Source organism: Montipora capricornis, chromosome 8 (assembly GCF_036669925.1).
Source record: "Montipora capricornis isolate CH-2021 chromosome 8, ASM3666992v2, whole genome shotgun sequence".
Classification (NCBI taxonomy): Eukaryota; Metazoa; Cnidaria; class Anthozoa; order Scleractinia; family Acroporidae; genus Montipora; species Montipora capricornis.
In genome coordinates this window covers 28,168,374-28,185,873 of record NC_090890.1, presented here as the reverse complement: position 1 = coordinate 28,185,873, position 17,500 = coordinate 28,168,374, and the positions used below count along the sequence as shown (strand labels likewise).

Here is a 17,500-nt window from a genome sequence, read left to right as displayed (position 1 = left end):
CGTGTAGTAACAGTCAACGGAAAATCCACCAAATCGCTCAAATTCACCATTTTCAGCCGCAGCAATGACAATACACAACAACTGAGGTTATTTTGCGCTTTAACATAGTCATTTCTCGATGTAAGTTTACTGTATTAGGACTCTTCAATATTTCCCATACATTTCTTTATATTTCGAACATACAAACAGACACACTGTTTGTGTGGGCTCCCTATGAGTTTACTAAATCAGGACATGGACTATAAGGCCCGGGTTAAACGCCGTACTTCACATGAGCCAAACCTAATTACACTTTAGGTCGACCCAAACTAGTTAAGTTCGCCTGTTGAGTCAAACGTCAAACTTAAGTAAGCCGAACTTTAACTGACCACGAAAATAAATAGCAAAACCGAGATCGAGGCTGTCTCATACATTAACATGATTATGCATTTGGTTCGGCTCATGTGAAGGTCGGCGTTTGACCCAAAGGCGATCTTCAGTCGTTATTCCCGCCTGGAGTGGCCGTGAAGAACGCCTCAGCCGATCCAAATAAAACCAGTCGAACTTAATTCAGCCAAACTTTAACAGACCACGAAAATAAATAGCAAAACCGAGATCGAGGCTGTCTCATACATTAACATGATTATGCATTTGGTTCGGCTCATGTGAAGGTCGGCGTTTGACCCAAAGGCGATCTTCAGCCGTTATTCCCACCTGGAGTGGCCGTGAAGAACGCCTTAGCCGATCCAAATAAAACCAGTCGAACTTAATTAGGTCAAACGCTGTACTTCACATGAACTTAATTCATGTAAATTAGTTGAATTGAGTTCGGCTTATGTGAAGTACGGCGTTTAACCCGGGCCTAACAGTTGTATCAATCGCAACAAAGTGTTTACTTCGGGAATAGGTAAATGGACTCCTGTCTAAATATGACAATGGCATCTCCCACTGAAGTCCTTCAAATTACTCGATTTCTAAACATAAAGCTGGTGACCTGTGAAGGATTCCGTAAATTCCTTTCTTGTCTTACCTCTGAAGAAACATCAACTAACATCTAGCTGCATCTGTTGAAACATTTCCACCATTCCCATGTCAGACTTCAATTCATGTCGTGAACCTGTCGCCATTTATGCCTTTTGTACAGTGTTTTGTACTCATTCCGCTTTTTGTGCCTAGTCCGCAGCCTTCAGTCTGCATTTTATACTCAGTCCATGTTTTATACCCAGTCAGCAGTCTGGGTCTGCAGTCTGCATTTTATACTGACCGGGATTACTACCAAGTCCTGTGTGAAATGATTTTGGCACAGTAAAGAGATCAGAGCTTGTAGATCCTAAATTTTTGGCCTGCATCTGCACCATAGTAGCGAACTTTTTGGTGAAATTTTTGCCATTTTGCAAAATTGCATCAGGCATGCAGAAAATACAAAAGTACATAAGGGGCAAGAATTACAAATATTATTTTATTGACTGAGTTGTTTTTGCCCTGCTTCCCTATTTATTCATGTACATTTTGTTTCATCGGACAATCTTGCAAAAGCATTTGTCTCTTTAGACATCATTGCTCATAAAGTTTGACCAAATATCACTGTAATACATGGGTAGCAAAGCATTTCCATAACTGTAGGAAATTGTTTTAATATAGCTTTACGATCATTAAAGAATTGGGAGACAGACAGACTCTAAAAGGGTTGAATAACTAGGGTTTGGTCTAGTTGACAACCTTTGAGCCTTGGAAGAATGAGTGTCAGTCTACTGTGTCAATGTGTCTATAATCCATGACAGGAACTAGTCATGTATTCATGTGCCACTTCATTATAGTTCTGACCACATTAACTCTGCCCATTTGAAAATTATGTTAACAACTCTGTATAATCTCCTACAGTTTTTTAAATGAGCTTATTTATTACTTAGGTTTGTTGGTGGTGAGATGAATACCTGCTATAACTGTCTTGACCGTCACGTTGAGAATGGAAAGGGAGATCGTACAGCTTTGATTTATGACAGTCCATTGACTGGAAAGATAGAGATGTACTCATATCAAAACCTTCAGCATCTAGTAAGAATGACATTGCTTTTACAATTTTGAATTATTTTGTCACTGCAATGCTCTTTTCAGTGTTTATTTTATACTTGTTTAAACCTGTTTCTTTCTTCAGGTTGCAAAATTTGCTGGAGCTCTTGCAAATTTAAATGTTGGAAAGGGAGACCGAGTTGTGATCTACATGCCAATGGTCCCCCAGGTACATATCTACTGTAGCTAAGCTGTGTTTTAAAATATGTTTACATGTAGTTTAACAAATTAATTAATGTGCACACTATTTCATATGTTTGGAGGCCAGTTTTAAGCATTACCGGTACCTTATATCTTGTTTTCCAGGCTGTTGTTGCAATGTTGGCTTGTGCTAGACTTGGTGCAATCCATTCTGTTGTGTTTGGGGGATTTTCTGCCCAAGAGTTGGCAAGAAGAATTGAGCATGCAGAAGTAAGGTTTATCAAATTTAGTACTATCAGAATATTATTGACGTCATAATGGTTAATTCTTCAAAGATGCATGATATAAATTAAAATAGTATTATAGTAAGGAGTCCTAGAATCTCTGTAACATCTTCACAAGTTCTTGATGCCCTTCAAGTAGAAGCTGAAGATACTTGAAAGTCTTCTAAGGATCTGTTAAAGTTATTTTAAGGTTTTCTCCTGGACAATCTCAAACCAGTGGTCAAATGGTCCATTAGAGTAGATGTTGGTCCAATTGAAACTGTCGCTCATATTTAAGGCCATGACCTATCAATAATCATGAATTTCCGTTGAATGTTATCAACCATTCAGTGCAGGGCTGGGATGCTTGGGGTACAGGGCTGGCACAGTGGTGAGAGCACTTGCATCTCACCAATCATTTCCTGACTCGGCGTCGTTAAAAACTGCGCACCGGTGGCTCAGTTGGTTGAGCACCGGGCTGTCACGCGGGAGGTCGTGAGTTCAACTCTGGCCGGACCAACACTCAGGGTCTTTAAATAACTGAGGAAAAAGTGCTGCCTTTGTAATTACATCTGCAAACGGTTAGACTCTCTAGTCTTCTCGGATAAGGATGATAAGCCGGAGGTCCCGTCTCACAACCCTTCAATGTTCATAATCCTGTGGGACGTAAAAGAACCCGCACACTTGTTGTAAAGAGTTTGGCATGTAGTTCCGGGTGTTGTGGTCTGGTTTTTCTGGTCTGGATAGGGTAGGGTGGAGCACCTCGCATAGGACCTCGAGTCCTGTTGGTGCTCCTTCCCTCTGGGCAGGTTTGCCCAGTAGAAGAGACAAACCAGATGTCCCGTAAAACATGTGGGTTGTGTTTGTTGGTACAGTCTAGTCTGCTCAGAGAGGTTTTTTTCTGAGTGAGTACTCTGGTTTTCCCCCTCTCCTCAAAAATCAACATTTGATTTGATTTGTGTTAATTTGTTGATATTCAGTTCTCAGTGTTCCCAATAATAATTATTGCCCTAGCACTTAAGATGACTAGACACTTAAATAAAGTTCCTTTCCTTTCCTTTCCATCATTTGCTGTGAACATGTGCTAATGGTTTCCTTTTTTTCACCTGCATGCATCGTTGGCAGTGACATTAATTTTATCTTCTACATTTGTAATATTGAAGTCTTCAAGGACCCAGGACGTTTCTCAAATTATAGAGCAATCCACAAACTTGCCACGTGGCTGACATCACCTCAGTCTGCTAAGTATTAACTTACCTCTTGTAATTTTTTTGTAGCCACGTGTTATTGTGACTGCGTCTTGTGGTCTTGAACCAAACAGAATGGTGTATTACAAACCCCTTCTGGATGAGGCAATCCGACTGTCAAGTCACAAGCCCTCTACATGCATTGTGTATCAAAGAGACCAGGTAAATTTTTGACAATTTTCTTTGGCATGGCTTAAATTTGCTTGATTATGAAAATGTGATATTGATCAAAGAATGCAATAGGCATTGTAAGAGAAGAGAGTCATTCACATTGATGAGTTATATGTGCAGTGAACAAAGTCACTGTAACAATATATTACTGAGTGTTATAATTACTGAGTTGCAATATGGCAATCGTTGTCGAAAAACAAGTAGCATTTTTCAGTTTTTTTACCTCTGTCAGAAATCGGAAAAGTTGTCCAATAGGGACTCTTTCCTGTTACTCCCCTGCTAAGTACAATCTTTGTGCCTAGGGTCTTCTGAACACATCTTTGGTAGGTTTCAGGGGAGAGTAGAAATGCGTAGATTCAGGTGTAGATTTTATCCAGTGGACACAGTACAAGCAATGGCAGCAAAAATGATGTAATGCAAAATAATACTGGTTTTTTATTGGATCTTTAAACAAAATATACCCTTATTGAGCTCAAGAATATCGATAAACAACACAAGTGGTGAAAAATGAATATTTGGAATATACAAGCAATGAATAATAGACTTCAACAACATCTTTTGCTGTCTAATATCAAAGTGAGCTGTAGTTCTAACATTGCACTTAATAAGTACATGTATGGCCGGTTCAGGCCTGCTTGGGAGTAAAAGGATTAATTAATAATTAAGTACAAACTGCTAAGTTTTGAAGTTTTTGTGAATGATGGTTGGTCAAAGGTCTATAATATTAACCCTTTGACATCCAAACCGGCCTAAACTGGCCAGACTTAGTATTTTACTCTAACGCCAGATGATTTTACTCGTCAATGGGGAACCCCTGGGCGTCAATGGGTTAATCACTCACTGAAAAACTATGTCCCCATTAAAATGTTTAACTTAGTAAAAAAATAAATTTTAGACTTTTTTTAAAACGTGCTGTTTTTCATTGCAGTTAGTTTTGTTTTGTTTAGTGCTCAGGAGATATCATTCCAGGGAGGGACATAACCTGGGATCAAGTGATGGAAAAGGCACAACCACATGATTGTGTTCCTGTCCTGTCAACTGATCCACTTTACATTCTCTACACCTCTGGAACAACTGGAGACCCTAAGGTAAATGAGAGATGCACAACAGTAATCATCCTCTTTCCAATGATAAAATTACTGAGCCCTTTGCTGGATTCCTGCTTTATGCTCCTCTTGGCTGAGATGTTGTGAGAGCCTGGGTTAAGGTTTGCAGCAATCCTGCATACACCAAGAATTAATAATCTTTGTTTTTCAACCGGTTTCAGTCTCTTTTTTCTTTTCTATTAATTTGTTCAGGGAATTGTGCGCGACAATGGAGGGCATGCAGTTGCTCTTCGATGGAGCATGTGGAATGTTTATGGAGTCAATCCGGGTGAAGTGAGTATATGGATTGCATAACATTTTAGTCCCAAGAGCAATAGTCATTATTTTTGTGCCTCAAAATGTATGATTACTTTTTGCCTAGATGCAAATATTTCTTCCTAATGCATATTTAATAACATTCATTTTTGGGTCTTTTATAAGGTTTGGTGGGCAGCATCTGACCTCGGCTGGGTGGTTGGCCATTCTTATATTGTTTATGCTCCATTGCTGTCTGGTTGTACAACAGTTTTATTTGAGGTAAGTAAAGGTAGGGGAAAAATCAGCAAAAAGTTTGGTAATGCCTAATGTTTTGAACTATGATTTGGCAAATCCTTGGTGTTTGAGAATTTTTCTCTTAGAGCTTAAAGGAACAGATAAGTATGGTTAGATGTGTCACAAACATTTGTTTTTGTGTATTATTGGTAATTCTTTTAAATGGCACACTGTATTTATCATGATAATCGACTATTTTTTTGGTATATTCTTTTTGGCTCCACAAAAGAGTAGCAATTTGTGTATCTGACTTTACCTTTGCCCTTATTTTTGTTAAGTTGACTTCTGATGGCTTGTATGCTTTCTCTGGTGTTTCTAATGATCTCCAAGACTTCCTTTTTAACTTGCCTCTGCAAATAAATTTCGGTTTCAAGAATATAATATACCAAAGCTTGGTATATTAGCACTAACCGTTGGTTAAGAGGCATCAAAACCTGCAGGTTTCCATGGTAGTTAACGCTGGTTAGCGCTAACCATGCTTCGAGCAACCCGGGCCAGGCTGGCTGTCAAGTCGTTAACTTGAACAAGAAATTGGCCAAGGTAAAGGCTGCCTTAAGCCTTTTTTTTTTTTAAGCTAACCGAGGGAAACGTTTTAAAACTGCATTTTCGTTACTTCTCGGATACTAACCTTTAAAAGATTCTTCGCTTTTGCTATATCTCTTTTGGAAACTTTTTCTTCTATTTTTAATTCATCGTTTGCTGCCTTTTTCGCAACCTTCTTTGCCGGAGACGACGGAAACCAAAACTCGTCATGGGTCGCACTGGTGCTTGTGGCGGGTTTTGCCGTGATCTTGTCTTGAAGTTCTGGAATAAGAGGCTGAATTGCTGCATTTTCGACATAAGAATATTTTTTTCGCTTCTTTATTAGAAGGACAGGTTCGAGTTTTCTCATCAATCCAGAGCTTATGGAAGGACCAGCCTTCTGAGAGAGAAGGAAGAAAAATGCAAATTAGCAAAACAACCATGTTTTGTAAAAACTTTCTTCTTCATTTCTTACCCCTTTAGACGAAGTTTCTCTTGCAGCTCGCATTTTGGTCTTCTCCTTTTACGATCTTGGCTAAAATGGCATTCAACTGTAATCAAATTCTGAGTAACAGCGTGAAATAGTCTTAAATTTGTCAAAGTATTTGTTAAAGAAATTGCTTTATTATCTGAATTTCGGTTTATTTTCCCGCCATAACCTCGGCGGTCGCAAGTTGGCGGTCGCCAGCTGTTGAATCCGTGAGGAAACTAAGCACGAGTTCCTGTTGTCGTACTCACACCAATCCGATTGTGAGGAATATGGAATAGGTAACGCCCCGCGATTGAAGATGGAAAAAAAAAGAAATCTGCCTAACGGTAACGATCATCTCATAAATTAGAGATCTCGTATTCGAATTGAGGGAGAAAGCACATCATGAATTCTGTCGGGCTGTCGCTGTGCGGTTGGACATGGCCCTATGAACCGACCAATAATGTTGCATCAGTATTTAGAAGATATAACGAATGTTGTTCTTCCATTTCCTGATAGGGTAAACCAGTAGGAACACCGGATGCTGGTGCATTTTTCCGAGTCATTGAGCAGCACAAAGTCGTGAGCATGTTCACCGCACCAACTGCTGTCAGAATTATCAGAGCCGAGGTACAAGCGCTTATTCTAGTATCACGAAATTTGTTTCTATTATGTTCTATGAAATGAATTAATAAGACTAAATTGGCTTCCCTGGGTGGAGATTAAAAAGCTCACGTTTGGCGGGTAAGCACTTTGTCACATCAAATCATATACCAAATTTTTAGCCGCCCCGCCATAGAAGACGACTGAAATACAGGCACCACAGATTTCTTCAGAAACTAATATCGTTAGCTATTTGATGCCCAGCGACAGAGAGCTTTAACGTCACAGCCACTAAGCCAAAACTCCTTGATTCGCTCTGGCGACGGGCTTAAGACTCTCGAAATGACAACTTTCAGTTCTCCTCAAGATTGTCAGTTTGCCTCTATCAACTTACTACTTTGATACAATCACATTTTTGAGCTTCTATTTATTACCCACGGACGCAACTCTGCAGTTCCTTAGATACCAACCCCGTGGCTTATCCTAATAGTCTTTCTCTGACATTCTTGTGAGCGCAAAAAAACAAGTGTAAATGGAATTTAAGCAGACGCAAAAGCAAAAAAACGGGAAAGTTTTCGTTTGCTTATTGACGCTTTGTGTTTGCTTCTCGAATGTGTTTATTGAGAAAGCCACGGTCATACGGGCGATTTTTTTCAATTTTTTGCATGTCGACAGCGCGAGAGGGCGCTGGCCTCTCAAGGGATAAATTTTAGGGAGTTTGGAGACAAATTGAAAGCCGCGCAAATTGCACAATTCAAGAGACCTGGGCACCATTTCCTCCTTTAATCTCATTGGATAAATACTCTTGAGTCGCGTCGCAGGCGCGGGAAAAAAATCGCAGGGTGGCCTTAAGGCGGCTAAATACGAGATACAAAAACCCTCAACTTGGCGCGTCAACATTGTTTCGTTGCAAGTTTGGGTCGATGTTCCCGTTTTTCACTTTGCATGATCATCTTGTCGCGCAACAAAAACATTTGTTGCGGGTTGAAGAAAGTTGTTGCGAAAAGTGGAGCGCGGGTCTACTCTGAGCAACAAATTTTGGCTTTGTTGCTCGTTTTTCATCAAGCTCACAACTTGTCGCGCAACAAATGTGCTCGTGTACTAGCAAATCAACCAATCAGCGCACTGCATTTCTTCAACCCGCAACAAATGTTTTTGTTGCGGGTCAAGTTGATCATGCAAGGTGAGAAACGCGAAACATCGACCAAAACTTGCAACGAAACAATGTCGCGCGACAAGTTGAGGGTTTTTGTATCTCGTATTTCGCCGCCTTTACGGGCGCGAATCTCTGCGATTTTGTCGGGAACATTTTAATTCTGGCGTTTTTTTTATGTGTCGCGTCACCAGTTCGGGGGCGGCCACACGTGCGATTTGCATCTCGCGCTGGCGACGTGACAAAATTTGAAAAAAATCGCATCACCTGCGCTAGGAAAAAATCGCTCGTGTTGCCGCAGCTTAAAATTGATGGCTCAGAAGTTACCATAAGAAGATATAATCACGCAAGCGTGCACTCTCTTATCCTATACCGCTTGCACAAGCAATATGTTAATTGCGAAGATTTTTAATCAAATTAAGGCAGATCTAATCAAACATTGGATGAAAGGAAAAAAACCGGAATACCCGGAGAAAAGTTTCTCGGAGCAGAGAAGAAAACCAACAGTTTCTAAACAAATATGGCATCCAGTCCAGGAGCCGATCCTGGGACTCGCTGGTGGAAGGAAAACCTTAAAGAACAATGACCACAACCAGGTTTTCTGAGCCCACGAGACTGAGCACCCCCAGTGTTCTGAAGAGTTCTGGAATGTTCTATAAAACGTTACATAATTATTGTTGTTTTCCTGGAAAGTTCTAGATTGTGCTGATGTATATTTATAAGTGACAGATCATGGAACGTTCTAGAATCCTAAAAATAAGTATTAGTAATGCCATAATTAATTTGCTTAAAATAGACACAAGGAATATTCTAGACCACATAGTTAAAACCTATTTAAGAACCGTTGTTGTTAGCATTTGTTGTTAGTATTTGATGTTGGAGATTTTAGTAGTTCCGGAAATTCGTTCAGTTCAGATCAAGTTCAATTTAATTCAGATCAAGTTTAAGTGTAAGTTCAACGCTTCCACAAGATCCAATAAAACTCTGCTAAACATTGGTAGCAGAGCGAGGTTCAACAAGATGAGTGGCTTACGAAATCAGAAGAACAAGTTGCGAAGTTTCATTTACGACAGGAGAGATGAACTCATCAGTGGAATTGAGGACAAAAGTATTGACGAAAAGAAAGTGAAGCTGTTATACAACAAGATGTTAGACGCGTTCCAGGAGTTTAGAGAAATTTGTAATGATCTACATGAACAGTGGGAAGTGTACAAAGAAGTTGATAAACAAGCAAGATTGCAAGGTGAATTTACTCAAGTGAGTTCTCTTGTTCAGGAAACAACTCAATTGGTCATTGAATATGAGGAAGTTCTTCGAAATGAACAAGCACGTCAGCATGCACGTCACTATTATGATGAACCGAGGATCTTGAAAGAAAGAAAGCCCTCTCGAACTGGTTTGGATCAACAAATAGAAAAATTGATTTCACAGTTGGAGAATTCCATAGCAGATATTGGACAACAACAGAAGGATATTTACCAGAAGCTCACAACTACTAAGGGTTATCCGCCTGAAATGCCAATTCAGTTGAGTCAAACAGAGCCCTTACCTGAACAATCTGGAGGGATGACCCCAAACATTGACAGAAAAACACAGCCAGCCTTTGGTCAAGGGAGAAGATCAGAAGAATTCAAGAGTTCAACCCCGAAGGTATCAACTGCTGCCAATATCGAGACTGTTCCTTTAACGTTTGTGAGTGCAGAACAAGGAGCCCGTCAAACAAGTTCAGCTTCAAATGATGCAGATCCATTCCAAGGTCTAACAAGATTACCAATACCAAAGTTCAAGGGAGACAAGCGATCATTTGAGGCATGGTATGCTGGGTTCCATCAGATAATAGGGAGACACAACAAGGTACCACCAGAGCAAAAACTGCTGAGATTGTACAGTTGTCTTGAGGGAGAGGCGCTGTGCACTATTCAAAATCTGGGTTATTCTGCTGCTGCATATGATGTAGCTATAGCAAGACTAGTGCGAAAGTATGGCGGAAAGAGAAGAGAACTCACAATGAGGCTAGAAGAACTGGACAAGTTTCGTGGAGTACGCGAGGGAAATGCAAATGACCTTGAACATTTTGCAGAGTTATTAGATACACTCATTGTGAAGTTATGTGATGCTGGACAAGAGGGTGAATTAGGGGCAGGTTCACTGTATGTCTCACTCCTCCGAAAGCTAAATGAGCAGTTGATAGTGAAGTACCAGGATTGGTTAAGGGAGAAACATTTAGAGGGCAACGTTAAAAACTTGCACGACTTTGTCAATGATGAAGCTGAAAGCTGGATGCTTGCATTAGAGACAGTCAAAGGATTGGGACAACAGAAGACAAGAGCCCTCTCTGGAGGCCGCACATTGGCAGTCTCCCAAGTGTCAGTTAAGAATAAAAACGTTCCTGAAAGATGTAAGCTCTGCTCAAAGGAGCATGGTCTGTGGCAGTGTAGCCAATTTAAAGCCTTACCAGTGGAAAAAAGGTGGGACAAAGCAAGAGAATTACGTGTTTGTTTCTGCTGCTTATCAAGCTATCATAGAAGTACAACCTGCAGGAGAAGTAGGTCTTGTTCAATTCATGGATGTCGTTCCAACCACCATCACTTGCTACACAACCAAGCTCACAAGAGAGTTGCCATGGGCGTCTCAAAAGATCAGAACACCATGGAAGAACCAAAATCTGGAATAGTCCGTAACGACAGTTTCGCGCTCACAAGTAATTCCATGGAAGGGGAGCCTGGAGCAGAAACATTTGTGGCTTCGCTCTCTAAAAGCACAGAATATCTCCCATTGAGGACCGTCCCAGTCATTCTGAAGAATGGAAGTAAGTCAATGCGCGTTAATGCTTTGCTGGATGATGGAAGTACTAGAACTTATGTAAATGAGGATGTTGCAGATTGCCTAGGGTTGGAAGGTGAGCCAGTTTCATTGAATGTCCGACTCCTGAATGACACTACAGCCCAGCTTAGAAGCCGATCAGTTAAATTTGAGCTAGAGAGCTGCGATGGTCGTGTGAAAAAAGAGGTTGCAGCCCAGACAACAAAACGCGTTACTGGTAATATGCGCGCCATAAACTGGGTGGTGGAAAAGAAGAACTGGTCGCATCTGAAAGGAATAAGGTTTCCATCACTGGGCAGACGTCCCATTATTGACATGTTAATAGGGTTGGACCTGTCAGATTTACATTGCTCATTAAAGGAAGTTAAAGGCAACCCTGGTGAACCCATCGCAAGGTTAACTCCTCTTGGATGGACAAGTATTGGCTTATTCCAGGAAAATTCAGAAAATGAAGTTAATCACATGTCATTCTTCATTGGGGAGGAAAGACAACTAGACACTTTGATTAAGCAGATGTGGGAGATTGAGGAACCTCAATCATGCTCACTGGTTCGTCCTCAAGACAAAGAAGCTGAGAAAACTGTTCTGGCCACCCTCAAACAAACTTCCGAAGGATACGTGGTGGGACTGCCCTGGAAATCTGTTGCTCCATCCCTTGAAGACAACTACACCATGGCTTTAACTCGTTTAGAGAGTACAGAGCGTAAATTGGCAAAGCAGCCTGAGATAGCAGCAGCTTATCAAGAGGTAATCAATGGATATGAGAGGAAGGAATACATTTGTGAAGTTCAGTCTGAGAAGGAACAAGTAACTAAGGTCTGGTACCTTCCCCACTTTCCTTTTGTCAGACAAGACAAGAGTACAAGCAAAGTGAGACCTGTATTCGACGCATCGGCCAAGTATAAAGGGGTGTCACTAAATGATGTTCTCCACCAAGGGCCCAAATTGCAAAATGAGCTCATCAATGTTCTAGTCAGGTTTAGACGATCACCAATAGCTCTAGTATGCGACATTACAGAGATGTATCTTCAAATACATCTGCAGCCAGCTGACAGATCAGTTCATAGATTTCTGTGGCGAGACATGAACAAGAATGATCCACCCAAAGTGTACGAGTTTACTCGAGTCGTGTTTGGAGTCAATGCATCTCCTTATCTGGCTCAATTGGTGGCTCAGCACAATGCCAAGTTAAACTCCAATGAATTCCCCAGAGCAGCAGAAACTGTATGCGAAAGTACCTACATGGACGACAGCCTAGATTCTGTGGAAACAGTTGAAGAAGCTATCAGGCTGCACCATGATCTCACTACGCTTTGGAAGCGAGCTGGTATGACACCAAAGAAATGGCTCTCTAACAGTGAAGAAGTTCTGAAAGTGATACCAAAGGATCATTGTGTCGCAAATTTGGATCTTGAAGCACAAGTCTTGCCAGTCATTAAAACTCTAGGGATTTCCTGGGAGTCAAACTCAGATCAGTTTACTTTTGTGGTGCACCCATCACCAGATGGCTTTAACTGGACAAAGAGAAGTTTTTTGAGTCGGACATCAACATTTTTTGACCCCTTGGGACTAGTATCGCCATTTACCATCAGAGCTCGCATGATATTGCAAGCAATGTGGACTGCTGGCCTAACCTGGGATCAAAAGCTACCAGTTGATCTTGCCAAGGCAGCATCGACATGGTTTAGAGAGCTTCCAGATTTGTCTAAGGTCAAGGTACCAAGATCTCTGAAGAAGTCTGAACAAGTCATAGATTCACAACTACATATATTTACAGATGCATCACAGGAGGCATATGGTGCAGTAGCTTACCTGAGACACGAGTATCAGTCAGGAAGTACAACAGTTCGTTTTGTGATGTCAAAGGCAAAGGTTACACCGCTAAAATCCATTAGTGTTCCCCGACTGGAACTGATGGCAGCTATTGTTGGCTTACGAATCGCCGAAACAGTAGGGCAGACACTCAGTCTTCCAAAGGATAAGTGGGTCTTCTGGTCTGACAGTCTGGATGTTTTGCATTGGGTACGTGGACATTCCCGTCAGTTCAAGCCATTTGTCTCAAACAGGGTTGGGGAAATACAGACCAAAACTGATCCTGCGCAGTGGCGCTATGCACCAACCAAAGTTAATCCTGCCGACAAATTGAGTAGGGGAATGCCAGCAGATTCATTGGTCAACGACCAGACCTGGTGGAATGGTCCTGCGTATTTGCCAGAGCAAATGTGGCCCCAAGTGCCCCTGCCCAGTCTCTGTTCAGATGACGTGGAGAAGAAACTAAAGTACAGGGTCACACTTCTTAACTCTTCTGAAAGAGAAGTAGCCATGCCCAAATTGAAGTGGAAAGACACAAGACTTGATCCAGAGCGATTTTCAGACTGGTTTAAATTTCTTCGTGTTTTGGCCTACGTTGTTCGTTTTGTTCAAAACATCTCAAAGGTGGCAAAACTTCAAGGCCCCTTAACAGTAGAGGAGATCAATGATGTTGAGGTTATGGTTCTTCGTCAAGTACAACAGGAGTCCTACCCTGAGGAGTTCTCACGAGCTCGCAAAGGAGAAGCTTTACCTACAAGATCAAAGATTTTACCAATCTCTCCCATTTTAGGAAGTGATGGGCTATTACATGGAAACAGCCGTTTGCGATTGGCAGAACATATTTCCTGGGAAGCTCGACACCCTATTATCCTTCCAAGAAAGCATCAAGTAACGAAACTAATTGTTGAGCGCCTACATAAAGACAGCAATCACTCAGGGACAAATCAGGTTTTAGCAATGTTATCTGCTAGGTTTTGGATTCCTGGAGCTCGAGAAGAAATTCGTGATTGCGAAAGAGCATGCATGGTTTGCCGAAGAAGAAAAGTTCAGCCCGCTTCGCAGGTTATGGCTCCACTCCCTGCAGTGAGAGCAGAAATGTCACTTCGAGCATTCACCAACATTTCAGTTGATTTTGCTGGTCCTTTCCTAACAAAGCAAGGAAGAGGAAAAGCTAGATTCAAACGCTATCTATGTCTTTTTGCATGCATGAACACCAGAGCAGTGCACCTAGAGATGGCATATGGTTTGGACACAGATTCATTTCTCAACGCATTCTACAGAATGACCTCACGAAGAGGATTCCCAGTTCAAGTAATCTCCGATAATGGCACAAATTTCGTAGGAGCCGAAAAAGAATTGCGCGAGTTAGTGAACGCCCTTGACAAGACGAAAGTGCAAGAATCGACAGTGAACCGAGGTGTGGTTTGGAAATTTAATCCGCCATCAGCACCGCATTTCAATGGTGTGCATGAAATACTTATCAAAGCAGCCAAGCGAGCCATGTTTCATGTAATGAATAAGGCAGATCTAACAGACGAAGAGCTGATGACTGCGATTGTGGGTGCTGAAGGGCTGATGAACTCTCGACCTATTACTTACCAGAGTTCAAATGTGGATGATGCGGAGCCACTCACACCAAACCATTTTTTGTTTAACCAAGTTGGAGGTCAGTTTGCTCCAGAATCTGTAGATGTTGAGCAATTTAATCCCAGAGTGAGGTGGCGACATGTTCAAGAAATTGTTCGTCAGTTTTGGAAGAGGTGGTTGAGAGAATGGTTACCATCCTTGAGCCCAAGAAAGAAATGGGGAAAAGAAAAGCGTGACTTAGAAGTAGGCGATCTTGTATTGGTGTTGTCAACCGATACACCGCGTGGAAAATGGCCGTTGGGAAGGATAGTTCAAGTCTTTCCTGGACCTGATGGACACGTTCGCACAGCAGACGTTAGAGTGAAGGGTTCAATTCTACGAAGACCTATTGTAAAGCTTTGCCCACTTGAGTGTAAAGCATAATACATCAACATTTCTATTGTCTGTTTACAATGATCAGTTTCGGAAATTAATACTATTGTGCAGTTAGGAAAATGACCTTATAGGCCATTTTGGAAGGGGAGAAATGTTCTGAAGAGTTCTGGAATGTTCTATAAAACGTTACATAATTATTGTTGTTTTCCTGGAAAGTTCTAGATTGTGCTGATGTATATTTATAAGTGACAGATCATGGAACGTTCTAGAATCCTAAAAATAAGTATTAGTAATGCCATAATTAATTTGCTTAAAATAGACACAAGGAATATTCTAGACCACATAGTTAAAACCTATTTAAGAACCGTTGTTGTTAGCATTTGTTGTTAGTATTTGATGTTGGAGATTTTAGTAGTTCCGGAAATTCGTTCAGTTCAGATCAAGTTCAATTTAATTCAGATCAAGTTTAAGTGTAAGTTCAACGCTTCCACAAGATCCAATAAAACTCTGCTAAACACCCAGCAAACCATTGTTTTAAAGAAAACCGCCGGTCAGCAACCTGGTTCTGGTCCTTGCTGTCTAAGGTCTTCCCTGGTGGAAGGCAGTGCTGTCACCAAAGGGCCAATCCTCCCCACTCTCCCCCCCCCCCCCCCCCCTCCACCTGGGTAAATTTTTCGTTGTAATTTGCGAGTTGTGAGTATTTTAAAGCTTTCTGAAAAGTGTAACGTTGATTTATTCTTGTTGCAGGATCCAAAGTGCGAACTTATTCAACAATACGACATGTCACAGTAAGTTTGAATTTGCTCAGTGAAAGTTCGAGAATCTAGATGCAGTACGTAGCGTAGCTACAGCCAGGAAGAGAAAGAAGATAGTTAGGAGGTATGTAAAAATGCAGACAAGAACAGTAATTACCACTTTAAAGTCAGCTATCTAGGTCTACTGGATTTTATTGCTACGGTCCAAATTGCGAACTTATCAAGTTAATTGTTCGATCGGTCACAGTAGACTGGTAAAAGACTATGAGGGTCTAGGCAGTATTGGAGCTTCAGCAAAGAAGCAGAAAAGAAAAACTAGATTAGATAAGGCAGGGATGGCGCAGTGGTGAGAGCACTCGCCTCCCACAAATGTGGCCCACTGCATGTTCGATTCCCGGCAGTCTCGGCTTCATATGTGGGTTGACTTTGTTGGTTCTCTACTCTGCTGCGAGAGCTTTTTCTCCGGGTACTCCGGTTTCCCCCTCGCCAAAAAAACCAACATTTGATTTGATTTAATTGCATCAGTGTTCTCAAGTAGTGCTCTGGTGCTAAATCCATTGACACTTGAGAAACTTGTCATTATCACCATCATTATTGTTATATCCTATAAGGCATTTACAGCAAGCGGTCAACATCCTTTTGCATTGGCAAGGCAGGCAAAGAAGACGTTTTACAGCAAGAAAAAGTAGTTGTAAAACGTTGATTCTCACGAATGCACGAGGAAGATTTTTTTCGGGGCCCTTCATTCTCACGAGAACGCTTGCTGCGCAACAAGGTTGAAATTTACTGTAAGAGACATCAACTTTTCCGAGATGACTATGGAATAACGTGCTCGATAATTTTAAAGAAATTGTTATATTCGCTATCCCAAAAACGCTCTTGAACAAGTTATGCAATTGCTCTGCATAAAAATCATTTCATTCAAGTTGTCTTTTTGAGATTCTATTAAAGCCACGTAATGATGATGATATTGATGGTGATAACAATTTTATGAGTATCTCAAGGTTATTTACCCGAGAACAAGTGCTTTACTACTTGGACTACTTATGGAGACTGTAAATTAAATCGAAGCAATGAAGTTGAAACAAAAAGAATCCAATGTTGGATTTTGAGGGGTAAACCAGAGTACCGGGGGAAAAATGTCTCGTAGCTGAGTAGCGAAACAACAAACTCAATCACAAGTGCTGTTGAAGCCGGGAATGGAACCCAGGCCACATTGGTGGGAGGCCAGTGTTCCGTCACTTGAAAGTGCAGTCTTCAATACAGAAGGAATCCTTGAGCAAAACGTTTTTTATGGCAATACATTTTTTGATATAATTATCAATGATAGCTAATTTTCGAAAGAACACATTTGCGAGATATGTAGGATGACACAGGCGTATCACATGCTTGTTCTCGTCATAAACATTGAACCCTGTGTACTGGGATGGGTTAATAGAAGACCCAGTTGTGGTGACTTTATTCCTGTATTGTAATTTTATTTTTGTACTCAACAAACGTACGCACAAACTGTTAGCATCCTACGTGAACGCTTTTCTTGGGCGTCGCCTTCTTCTAGAAACCAGCAGCACTTCAACTCGCTTTGGACTTAAGTCAGAAAATCGGAAACTGCATGTTTCGCTCGCTGCCTTCCTCTAACTGTCGGATACTTTTTGGCAGTTTTCGCGACTTGTTTGTAGCTGGGGAACACATGGATAAAGACACAATGAGATGGACCAGGAAAGCCATCAGCGCTCCTGTGTATGATAATTGGTGGCAAACTGGTAAGGAGCCATACTTGATTTGCTCATTTGTGCAAAAATGTGGTGCGTCTTAAAAAGATCTTGATTTACCACGAACCGGGAACTGCGGTTCACCCTTGCACAGTGACCGCGGAGTACATTTGAAAGTGGG

General features: G+C 41.3%; 2 protein-coding genes across 2 annotated transcripts in view; one reads left to right on the top strand and one right to left on the bottom strand.

The window, feature by feature from the left end:
• The window catches only part of LOC138060783 (acyl-CoA synthetase short-chain family member 3, mitochondrial-like), a 28,018-nt gene that overhangs the window by 1,198 nt on the left and 9,320 nt on the right, over positions 1-17,500 (top strand). The window contains exons 2-11 of the mRNA XM_068906649.1: positions 1,890-2,034; positions 2,135-2,218; positions 2,356-2,460; positions 3,731-3,862; positions 4,819-4,959; positions 5,170-5,250; positions 5,398-5,493; positions 7,019-7,129; positions 15,600-15,640; positions 17,267-17,370. Coding sequence (XP_068762750.1) covers positions 1,890-2,034; positions 2,135-2,218; positions 2,356-2,460; positions 3,731-3,862; positions 4,819-4,959; positions 5,170-5,250; positions 5,398-5,493; positions 7,019-7,129; positions 15,600-15,640; positions 17,267-17,370 — 1,040 coding nt within the window. The remainder of the gene's footprint in view (positions 1-1,889; positions 2,035-2,134; positions 2,219-2,355; positions 2,461-3,730; positions 3,863-4,818; positions 4,960-5,169; positions 5,251-5,397; positions 5,494-7,018; positions 7,130-15,599; positions 15,641-17,266; positions 17,371-17,500) is intronic.
• On the bottom strand, positions 5,538-6,626 carry LOC138059648 (uncharacterized). Its single transcript, XM_068905262.1, has 4 exons — positions 6,506-6,626; positions 6,137-6,430; positions 5,765-5,858; positions 5,538-5,596 (listed from the first exon to the last, which is right to left on the bottom strand). Exons 1-4 carry the CDS (start codon positions 6,536-6,538, stop codon positions 5,538-5,540), a joined length of 480 nt encoding a protein of 159 aa, XP_068761363.1. The 5' UTR covers positions 6,539-6,626.

What these genes read in the sequence shown, in the direction of transcription:
- LOC138059648 (XM_068905262.1), bottom strand. Translation starts at nt 6,538, where the DNA reads ATGCGAGCTGCAAGAGAAACTTCGTCTAAAGGG. An exon ending in GAGAAACTTCGTCTAAAGGG is followed by an intron (nt 6,431 to 6,505) that starts GTAAGAAATGAA and finishes CTTCTCTCTCAG; the next exon opens with AAGGCTGGTCCTTCCATAAG. An exon ending in TAACAAAAATAAGGGCAAAG is followed by an intron (nt 5,597 to 5,764) that starts GTAAAGTCAGAT and finishes TGTTCCTTTAAG; the next exon opens with CTCTAAGAGAAAAATTCTCA.